The sequence below is a fragment of the Neolamprologus brichardi genome, chromosome 20, assembly GCF_056152115.1.
Source record: "Neolamprologus brichardi isolate AB-2024 chromosome 20, ASM5615211v1, whole genome shotgun sequence".
Classification (NCBI taxonomy): Eukaryota; Metazoa; Chordata; class Actinopteri; order Cichliformes; family Cichlidae; genus Neolamprologus; species Neolamprologus brichardi.
Genome location: NC_142123.1, coordinates 11340545 through 11352598, shown reverse-complemented (window position 1 = coordinate 11352598; position 12054 = coordinate 11340545). Strand labels below are relative to the sequence as shown.

At 40.2% G+C, this 12054-nt stretch overlaps 1 protein-coding gene across 2 annotated transcripts in view; it reads right to left on the bottom strand.

Annotated features, from left to right (window-relative positions):
• Positions 1 to 599: 599 nt before the first annotated feature.
• Positions 600 to 12054, bottom strand: part of tafa5l (TAFA chemokine like family member 5, like) — a 42728-nt gene continuing 31273 nt past the window's right edge. For both annotated transcript variants that reach the window (XM_035905475.2, XM_006785300.2), the window contains exons 5-6: positions 4363 to 4407; positions 600 to 1949 (exon numbers count right to left, since the gene is read on the bottom strand). In XM_035905475.2, the coding sequence (XP_035761368.2) occupies positions 4384 to 4407 (24 nt within the window). In that variant the 3' untranslated portion in view covers positions 600 to 1949; positions 4363 to 4383. The remainder of the gene's footprint in view (positions 1950 to 4362; positions 4408 to 12054) is intronic.

Sequence of the window (12054 nt, the reverse complement as noted above, 5' to 3'; positions counted from 1 at the left end):
CTGACCTGGAAAACACACACGCACGCACGCACACGCACACACACACACCAAATGCGCAGTCCACAGCTTCTGGGAGCAGATGCTCTCTTTATATCCTCAAATGCATACATTAAGATGGAGATGTACAGGGCTTTGTAGTACAAAGAAATGAAAAAAGGGGAGCAAGGAGCAGGCACATTAACCGGAACACCTGTACATTATAATGCAACCAACTGCAATCACCCCTAGTAAAGTATCACCTTGGCGATTATTATTTTTGCAAATAGCTCGGAGAGATGTTATTCATCTGCAGACCGTAGCTCGATGTGTTTGGAATGTGTTTTATTTTGTATTTGTATTCTTTTGGAAAAATATTACTGGCGTTCACGTTATTGTGTCCACTTCTTCTGCTTCTCTCAGACTGATGTCTTTTGTGCTACTGCTCCTCTATAACTCCTTAGAGTAAGACCCATAGAACAAAAAATACATTAGTTGGATATATATATATATCAATATGTATGTATGTACATAATTTTAAATATATCAAGCATTTCTTGGCAAAAAGCACATCTGGCCAGCCAAAACATTTCATATCAAAATATAGTCGGTTTAGACAAGGATTCGGAAATACATTTAATCACACATAAATCGATTTTAATTACAGAATTTTAACTTATGTGACAATACTGTTTCAATTTCAGTTTCAATTATATTTTATCCCCAATATAAATATTTCTATGTACTAAAGAAAAGACAAGAAGGAAGAAAGGAAAAGGCGAACCCAGGATTAAAATGAGATCCAACATCTGTAAAATCCCAAATGCTTCCTTTTTGCCAGATGGTGAGCTCTGGTCTGGGCGTGTCCCAAAAATATACAAGAGTATGAATAATGCATCGGATATGACTTATTTCACAGTGTATCTCTGGATGTTCCTACCCACTCACGCAAACAGAAAAACATACACACACAAGCACACGTGTACTCACATATTCACACACGGACAGATGCAAACATGCACCCACACCCGTGCGCCCACGCACACATACACACACACACAGTATAGATCATTAAAACAAGCCAGGGGTCCACATCTGCTAAATGCTCCCAGTTGTGTGTACAAGATGTGTGAGCTTCATTGACAAAAACTACTTTTCTAGTCTATGTTGGCACCACATAAAAAAACCAAACAACATAAGGTATAAGCTAAGTCATCCAAAATGTCCACATTTCACCATCACGATCTCCATTCAGTGAGCAAAGACAGTCAACTCATCTGTCATCTCTTGTGTGACTATCATGCTATTTCATAATATCCGTCCCGTTATGTGTATGCAGAGACATTGGCGGCTATGGCCTTGTAAAAATCTCACCCGGCCAAATGAGAGAAAGGTGTTAAAAGCTAGAATCCAACGGACAATATGGCCTGCCTCAACCTCTGTAAAGTCACGACTCGAGCAATGAACTGTCATTAAAGAAACTTGGCTGGAATATAACCTTGGATTGCTTCATGGCGGCGACTGTAAAGAAGATGAAGGGGCTGACTTTTGAAAGGCCTTGTGACAAGTCTAAATCAAGCCACAAAGGTATAAAAAGAATCTTCAAGGAGCTGTCCCCTGCAGATTGGGCAGTGGCAGACAAAAAGACAAAAAAAAAGAAAGGCCTTCAGTGAATTTTCCACTGGTTGTTCTGGGGTTTCTCATAGGGATTTTGTTCCATGATTAGTCCATGAAGTTGGGTGTGATGAACGTTCAATGCTGATGTTGTTACCATGCTGCCCTCGTGGAGTTTTCAGACGTTTCAGGTCTCTCACTGCGGTGACTGGAGATGTTATGGGTTATTTTATCTTTTATTTTTTATTATTGAAGGTCAGAGCCGATGTAAGTTTTGGGAGCCTCATTGGTGAACGGACAACATATCTTGGGTGTAATGACTGGCCTCGGTTTCTTTAGCAACATAGATGTCAATGAACCTGCAGCAGAAGAAAGAAAGACAAAGACAAACATGAGACACTAATTGTGAAGTTAGATCGTTTCAGACATGCGCCTTGTTATGCAAATGTGCAGATGATTTTCCGTGTTGTGTAGCCTTTTGAATTTTATGTCAAATTTCAACATTTTCCATGAACCTAATGCTATCACATTAACAGCAGCAGCACAAAGCAGCCTTTATTGTCGCTTTTGCCTGCTTGTGAAAAATTAACTTTTACTTTGGTAATCTAAACTAATTAGCAGATCCCTTGTGTAGTAGTTTACACACTCGCCTAACAAGCAAAAGATCCCCGGTTCAATTCCGGGAGGAGACACAAATCCCTTTAGGGTTGTGTCAGTAAGGGCATCCAGTGTAAAAATCTACCAAATCAAACATGTGGAGCTACCTGCTGTGGTGACCCCTTGTGAATTAAGGGAGCAAGTCAAAAGCAGCTTTAATTAGATTATGGTTCCTGTGCACAAAGGAAAAGAAATAAACGTAGTCTTGTTTTTAATCATTTAACAACTAAATTAGCATTTTCACTTCAGTAAAAAAGAAAAAGAGAATGTGCCCTGATTTCATTTTATGTTTTTTTAGGGCATTCACTGCCTAACTGTGAGTATCAGAAACGCCTTTTCTTGGTGTCACGTTTTTGTCAGGGCCAAACTGCAATCCTCATTATTTTTTTAATCAAAAACAAAACCAGTTTAGTTAACAACAAAAACAGCCAATATACAGATTCAAATGTGTTAAAGGAAAAAAAACCTGAAAGACCAGCACCACCACCACCCACCGACTTCCCTCCTTCCACTTTAATTTTCATATTTTATCCATGTCAGCTCCAGAAAAACACTTTACATACAGAATATGAGCCAATTATGAATTTAACGAGAGACCCAAATTAAGGTCTTGTCATTCTTTGCCTGTGCATTGTCTGACATTATGAAAACAGGCATCAGGACTCTGCTTTAGGCACACTTCAACATTTGTTTTGTTAATTCCATCAAATAAATGACAAAATTAATGAGGAATGTATTAATAGAACGTCCCTCACACTCAACGGTAACTGATTTATGCTTTGACATCCATCACCATTGAAGCCTGTGAGGGAACAGGAAACACCTTTTTTCCTGGATATAGTTACCTCTTTTCTTTTCTTTTGAAATCACTATTGCTTCCAGTGAATAAACACAGCACTGGTGTGACTCCACAGTTAATTATGCCACGTCTAAAAGGTAAAAAAAAAAAAATCTAATTATATGAGTTATGTGAAGAAATGGGTTCATATGTCATATATTTTTTTCTAGGTGGAATACATTTCACCTGCGGTGAAATTCTGCAGTTAATGGCTTAATTTAGCCAATCATTTGATCAAAAAAACCATTTGAATGATAATAGAATTCTGCCATGAATATGTTATATGGATGAATCCATAAATGTTAATACATAAATGATTCAGGGTGACAGTGGACAAATGTGACACCCCAGGACTGACCACATAAATCATTCAGACACTTAAATATGAGTTGGCAAATCCACACAGAATTGCACAAATTCCCAGGGCTGGCAGATAAATATTTATGACGCCCCCTTTCCCCCCGTCTTTGGTAATTGTGCGTGATTCATTTTGTTTTCTCAGTGGAAGAGGGAAAATCAATCTTAGAATATTGGCTATGAGACACACGGCATGCAGATTCCAAATGCCTGTTTTGTTTTGGGTTTTTTTTCTGTAGAATATAAAAGGTTCAGATATATTCAGTCAAGTTCTCCGATGAAGATTTCAGTTTAGTCGTTACTTCATTTCCGGAGGGAAGTTTCTGGATGTTTCTGGATGATAAACCTGAGTCAGGCTAACTTGCTACCCACTCCCGTTTACTTGCTGACTTTAAAACAAGTGGTGCTGATTTAGATGGATTTAAAGTATAATTCTTTTCTTTCTGTTTTTTGAATCTATTGTGAAATCTTTTGTAGCTTTCCTCTTGGTTACTAAAAACATTCTTCCATGTAGACATGCTTTCGATATATGTCCTGAGAAAAAACTGAACTTGAACTTGAACCTTGAAGTAGCCGCTCCCTTTGATGTAGCCACAGAGGGGCCCTTTACTTTCAGTTCTTATGCATTTCAAAAAACTGCCAATAACTCATTGCATTGTTACATCAAAGTGACTCGGAAATTGTACCAGACCTGGACCTTTATTCAAGCTCGCCATTGAACACATTACTGGAAAATACACTATGAATTGCATTCGAGGCAGGGCCTCTTTTATTTTCTGCTTCTTTTCAAAGTTAGTATTTGTGCTTTCTACAAGATCCAACAATCAAAACATCCTTGGTTTCTTCAAATGAACTGGAAACAGGGTTATGCACTCAGCATGCAAATTATGCAAAATAGCAGATCATCACAAAACTCATACTTGCTGTTTTTCCTCTGCATCCTACGACGGCTCCTTAGGCAAAGGCTGGAAAAGAAGAAGCAGAAGGTCACCAAGGAAGAGAGGGCCGGCCTTCATTTTATTCAGTTTTCCCTCAGCTTACTGGCCTTAGACGCAGAGCAGCATATGTCCATTTAAAAGCACAGATGGCACATCTTCCAATTATATCTAAGGCGAGACGAAGGAAGCTGAAGGTTATTTTGTTCTCTACCAGATTTTATGACCTCCGAGGACACTGCTTCTCCCCTCAACCAGAAAATACGATCAAGTAATGGCCAACGCATCATCTGCATTAAAGAGCAGAGGACCTCTCTTTTCTTCCATCAGTGGCGTCACACTTTTTTTTTCATCACATTAGCTGTGAGGCAGGGTGATAAACAGTGTTCCACTTTATTTCTTTGTGAACGCAACTTCTTGCCGCCCACATTCATCTTAAGGAGGACACGACAACATGCTGTTTTCCCCTCGACCATGGGAGAGATACAGCTTCCTCGCTTTCTTAATATTGGTGAATGAGCCACTTTTGTGCAGATAATGACTCGGCTAATCATAATCAGAAAGCTAATGGTCTGTTTAGCCAATCAGAGGAGCTAAGGCGAGACGGCTGTCTGGGCTGTGCATTGGCATTCCCAGCAGCCGCTGCTTTCCCTTCGGCTGTGCCAGGCTCGCAGCACTAAGGCAGACTTGGTATTCCGCTGCCTGCTCGGCCGGTCCTTCTGTGATCTGTCTCTCTGTCTGTCTGACCAGCCGACTGGCCCCCGCGCTGTCGAAGAAATTCAGTCCTCTGAAGAGGCGCTGATCCATCACACCTCTCCAGCAGCATGTCATCTAAATGCTAAGTACTTCCACTGCATCTTTAAATCAAAACAAGAAAAGAAATGAGCACGGGAGGCGAGCGGTTGGAGGGGATAAAAGCTTATAAGGGCACAATAGAATCTACCAAGCAAACCCTTAGCTTTTTGATTACATTCATTTTCAAAGGAGAGGAAATGTGGGAGGGGAGAAACTGAGTGAATAAGCATGAGAGACCCTGTTATACTTTTAAATGTTCAAGGAATACAGAGAAGGCATGGTTTTTGCCCTTAAACATTCCCTCAAAGAATATAATTTTGTTGTTTTAGTCCACTCCAAACATCATCATATATGTGCCTGAGCCACTCCCGCAATAAGGACTCCCTCCCATTCCCCCATCTCCCCGTCTCAGCCCAAGTCTTTGCTATCGATTGGAGCGATTCCTGAAGTCAGGGCAAGTGCTGAGGCGGCAGAAGCGGCCGACACTATTAACTGCTCCTACTAATTAAAAGGGTAACAAGGTGAGTTTGGCCCCGCGGGACCACTGTGCAAGAGACGGAGCCGGCTGTTGGCCCGCCATGCACACCGGTAAACAGTGCTTAGCGCCTATGGTGTTTACAAGACAGAAATCCAAGGACATCGAAGACATATTCATCTCCCGCCGGCACAAGGGATGGGGGAGATTTACAGATAAAGAGTGAGAGAGAGAGAGAGGATGCGCACTAACAAGCGCTTTGCTAATTGGTTATATTGCGGTGAAATTGAAACATTTGGACCTCGTCTCTGAGCTCGGGGTGCCCTCGTTTCATCATCACTTGTAAACACTGAGCACTGTGCATAAATGATAAAGTTTCCCAGTTCAAATGAGGTGTGCAGCGTGGATCTTTGAGAGGGTGCCAGTGGAGATTGGCAACAAAAAAATAATAATATTAAGGGATTCAATTAACGTCGTTCCTTATCATCAACACAACATATTTTAGGATCAAAGTATTTTTGAGATACAGTATGCCTCGCATTACCCAAAATAAAATCATCAGCCAAGGTAGCATTGCAACTCGCAGAAACCTCTGTAGCTGAGACGAAAAGCCACTGCAGGCACAGCAGACGGCTTGTTTGCTCAGTGCTCAAGGGGAAACAATGCAGAGGCTGCATATTTGGTGGCACTTCGAGCTGCAAAATTGTCACCAACAGCACAGCCTGCCATTGTAGAGAGAGGTGCTATGCTGCGCCATCACTGCAGTAAGTAAGAATCTTTCCCCAGGGGTCTCTCCTAACAAGTGGACTCCTGCACAGGACTTAGCTGGGTTCATCAACCGGAGCCTCAGAAAGGTCCCAGTCATAACAATTCACTGGAGCTTCTGCTGTTATTAGCCATAGCCAGCGCTTACTGAAGAACCTGTGTGGATGGTTCACACTTATCGTGTGAGCCTGATGTACTGAACCATCAGAGCATCACACCCAGAGCTGCCTCAGAGGGAAAAAACCTGATTAGTTTCCAAGCAGCATGTTCTGTTTGCTGCTTTATTTCTGATGTGCCATCTGCAGGAAAAAAAACCCTCTATTTTTCAAATCTTCTAATTAAGTTTTGCTCTTTAAAGCTGGATTTAATGAATTCATACAAAGCAAGCTATAGCCACAAAATTGGCATGATCTGGAAGACTTGAACCATGTGGCATACACAAACACTGCAGAGAACACAGATTCATGTATTCACTTATGAAAATGTTAACTAAATGAAAACAAATTCAGAATTCATGCTCAGTGCAAAGTAGAACACAAATCAAGCGTATTTTAACAGCCTGTGTATTGATTTTGATGCTGTAAAGAAATTCATGAAGCCCCCAGAGAAAGATGATAAGACACATTTAAAGTTTCAAATGCTTTGCAAAAAGGCCAGCTGGAATACAAAGTCTTTACCATCAGCTAAAACTTTGCTAAGCCATTATATTGTGCTTAAAGTATTAAATGCAAGACTGAGTACATATACTGGTGAAAAAGTGTCAAAAATAAAAACTATATATTATATAGGTTGATGGTGCTGCATGCATTAATTATAATTAAAAACATATTAACAAATGTACTTGAAAAACAATGTTCTGTGCTACTAAATCAGCATTTGAGTAATTGTATTTGCTTTCTACGACTGGAAACAGGCCTGGGGTTTGTTTTGAGGATGACTACAGCATTTTAAATTAGACAGAAATGTTAGCTTGTAGTCGGGTGCATCATGGGGCTGCAGTACTGAACAATTTATTAAAAATACATACACTAAAGATCCAAAGGGCTCAAAAACATCCTAGCTTTGAAACGGGATGCTGCTGAGCCTGCATGTCCGGTCTACGCGAGGGCTTTTCTGCATCACTGTTACAAAAAAAACCCGTGTTGGTGCCCTTTGGCTTTGACAAATTTACTCCCGACAAAACTCTGGAGGCAGGCAGCGTGCAGGCTAAAACACAAATGGCAGTTCAAAGCTTGCCAATGACAGAACTTCAAATAGGGGAGCCGGGTACAGTGTGCTGAAAGTGACAGCAGAAGGGACCGCATTCACTCTGGACTGAAAAGAAAAGGGGGCAACATGCGCCTGGCAAAGTCAAACTGACAAAAGAACTCTTTAATAGATAATGGCAGTACCAGAGGAGGCAAAAACAAAAACACAATGTGTTACTTTATTATAGCATGTAAATGAATACCACAGGAAACACTATGAACTGAGAATGTGATCATGAAGCGTCCTGCAGAATTCCTGCGCAATAACACAACACCTATGATAACACAAATGGAAAAGGAAATGGAATGGTGGGAATATATTAGCTGTTTCTCTGTTTTCTGAACATCTCTATCAATCTAGCCTATTTCAATACATTTTCGGCATCACTCCCCATGCTATCTGCTCAAGACTGATGATCGTGCCACAGCGTGTGACAAACAGATGAGGAGAAACCAAAGAAGCACATTTTTCTTTTCCGCTTGATAAATAGAAGATCTGCAAATGAAACTGAAATAAATAGTATATTTGCTTATCAAGTGTAACCTCTGTGTACTATGCATTTGCTCGGCAGGGGCACCCGAGCGTTCGAACATCAGTCATTTTATAAATGTACATCCAAAGGCAAAGCAGCCCAGCTACAGTGTGTTATCCCCGATGATCCAGAGAGGGCCTGTCAGATACAATATGACAGGAGTACTGTCAATTCACAAGCAGAAATGGGTATGAAAGGCTGGAGGTGGGCCAGTAAAACATAAAAGCTAGACCCCGTGCTCTTTTGTCTGATGTATCAAAGAAACAACGGCGGCATGTTCCTGTCATTCGATTATGAGTGAATTAAAAAGAACAGTTTTAGTAAATTACAGATTTCTTGTGGCAGACAGCAGTAGTACTACAAAAGCAGTGAAAGTTAAACCCAGTTTCTTTCAAGCGAGCACACTAGAATTGATTTCAATAGTTTGTTTTTGCATTATTGTTGGAATTTTACTTGCTGCTGCACAGAAATTAAATAATTTCGGCACTGAATGAGACTGAAAGCCAGCAGAGCAATGAAGGACATGGTGCAGAGCATGCATATCTAATATCTGCAAATGTTCCAGGCCTGGTTTTTCAGTGCAGTTTGAAAATGCCAACATTTCTCTAATGACAACCAGTTTTGATTAACTGAATCATTATTTTCTTTCTGTAATAGACCCGAGACCATTTCCTCTTGTTGGAAGAACATTTTACTGTATGTTTCCTTCTGAGCCTTTGGCGCAAGCAGTTGCTATTAAAAAAAATAACCTACTTACTTCTCTTATCATGCATTTTATTTGGGCTAAACTACTGCTGCTGGTCACAGTGCTACAGCACCTAATCAAAGAGATTCCATCATCACAACCACCTTTATCTAAAGATGGTGCCCCACTGAGAGTGAGTCGGTTTGAACAGATTCCAGAGGCGACAAAGAAGAAAACAAAAAAGAAATAATTTACACATCCTAAAAAAATAATATAAAATATATAAAAAATATAAGTGCAAAGTTATATGCTAATGAAACTGCAAGTAAAACTAAACTAACACTGAAGGACCTCTTGAAATAGAGCTTTTATTCTCATTAGGGCCAGTTGTTTTGATAAAGATTTTATAGCAACTAAAGCGATTATAAAGAGTTCTTATAAAAATGTAATTACATGTACAGATGAAAGACAGGCGGCTAATGTGAGCCTTCAGCACAGCACCCAGCTCTGCTGCATTTACTTTACTTTTGAAAACTACTTTACCGAGTATTATGGCGTAATGCAGCTTGTGTGTTTGACACATATATACTCTTTTTTTTTTTTTTTACAGAGACAGCACTTCACTATAATATATCAAAACAGCCACTGTTTTTGGTTTGTTCTTGTTCTTATTCTTTGTGTTATTATTGCTTCAGAGACAGCTATGACATTTTTAAAAGAAGGCTACACTTAAATGACTGTGAAAATGTCTTGTATCTGTCTTGGTTTATTAATTATTTTTAAAAAGAAAAAATGCTTCTATGTTCTTCTTACTGTGAATCCTATCAAGACATCAAGGTGTCGGGACATCTCTCAGTACTTCCTGACCTTCACACTTTGTCTGTAACACCTAGTCGCTGCCTCCAACTGAAGACAGAAATCTCAGCTCAGCTCATAACTGCGCAGCTACATTGAATATCACTGTAATTTTAGGAAACTCATACCCCAAAACAGGATAGTGTGACAGTGTATGATCAAGTGAATAAGTAATCACTCAGCCGTAGAGACCATATGACAACCACCAGTTGAGAGGGAAAAAATGAGTAATCCTCAACTAGAAAATCTCGAAATGTTCGAATGCGTTGCTTGCTAGCAGATAGCAGTTTGCACGGAACATGCCACCTTGTCTGCAAATAGTAAACAGCTGCTCTCTGAGCATTAGTAAAATTGTGAAAAAGAAGATGCAAAGCAGAAATAGACTGTAAAGCAGCTTTGAGGCACAGCTTTTACTGTGAAGGAGAAATGTTCTCTGTTATCATATGAGTTGGTGTCTATCATGCAAACTACAAGCAACCGCTCTAATCTCCAAGCAAGCAAATCAATGATAAGGAGATTCTTGCTATAGCACCATTTTAGCGACATCCATGAACAGGTCGAGAATCGGTCAGACATTTTCCCCTCATGTCCAGTATGGTAGTCAAAGGAGTCCAATATGGTAGGCTAATTAGCTAACTGACACTAGTTAGCTAATTATGCTGGAAGCATGCTCACCAAACTTTCAACTGCTCAGCAAGTCATGTTAGCCTGTATGCTAGAAAATACATTCAGTCCAGTGGTTTAGACTAGTTGAGGGGAAAGCTTGAAGATAGCTACATGTAGCAGCCTACTTGTAACCTACCTACTAATTGCATAACCTGGGTACTACTCTCAGTTTTGGTGATCTATAAGCATTTCTGGCTGTGGTGTATGACAAGCTGACTTAAAATAAAACACACTCTCTCACACACAGTGCCCACAGAAAAAGTGTGTTATAACTGTATCATAATAATTCTGGGACAAGAATGAGGGTCTGTGGCACAGGAGAATGATATATATCTGACTTTAGCTCCACCTGTTATTAGGATAATTCATTTTTGGTGGTTATCGTGAGATTTATCATGTATATCATGTTCTACCTGTAGGGCTGAGATAATACCACCTGCTTCTCATGTTATTTGAATAATTAAGTGGTATAAATGAAATCAAACACACTCAGTAGAATTATATTCACTGGAAAGGTGAAACAATGACTGCAGTGTTAGTTTTCACCAGCTGTTTGGAAATATAGAACACCATTTGAGATAGATGACATGCTTTGACATTTTTTGGCAGTGCACCTGAGGCTCAGTTGTACTGTTTTTTGTTTTTTTTTGTTTGTTCCTATTTGGACACAACATCCTTTTCTAGCCTCTTACACTAATGATTCCAAGCCATACAGAGAACTGTCATCTGTACCGCAGGTCTCCAACCTCACCGACTAATCAACAATTTATTTCAAGAAGCTGCAGAGAAATAGTTGTGTCCCTGACAGAGCCTGGGAGTGTGTTGGGCTGCCTTTGAGAAGCAAACTCATTAGAAGTCTGTCTCTGGTCAGATGGGCTGCCAGCACAGCAGTGACCATGGCGACACGTGACTTGGCTGCCTGGTCCTTTGTCGTAGACACTGAAGCCTTTATAACTGAGGTGCTAGCAAGTGTTACATAACGACACTGTGGAACTACATCATCTGTCCATGTAATTTTCTCACTTCTTATGAAAGAAGTGAAAGAAGTGAGAATTTCATAACTCCTTCATAACTGGACGGGAACATTTGAACTGACACAGTGCCAAAAATCCAGTTTTATCTGTTTGCTTTGCCCTTTGGTGTCATATTTGGAATGTTTTCTAGCCAAACACCTGTTTTTCTTTGCTCTATTTCTCATAAAGGCACACCTTTTACTTATTCCTTCCTGTACAAATCAAGATTTTTGTGTCATGGCATCCTTTCAAAAAGCCGGCAATGCTAACTGGCTATGATGTCTTTATGTTTACAGCAACACTGGCAGGACTACACAGACTGCGCTGGCTTTTTTTTTTTTTTTTAACCATGGCTGACGCTGGAACAAAGAGCACATAGCTGGAGGAGGGCCACCAGAGCAGAAAAAAAGAGAAAATGCTAAAAAAAACAAAAAAAACATGCAAGCTTCTCTGACCTACTGGGTCACTCAGTGTGTGTACGTCTGTGCGTATCCTGTTCATTTTGTAACCCTCCTCATTTTGACAAAAAATGCCCAACTACGACTGGTCTAATCCCCTCCAGGCCACACACTAGCCCATCAATGGCATTTGTTGTGTGGGTGTATGAAGATTTTTGGGGTATTTTCTTCCCACCAACCATCGA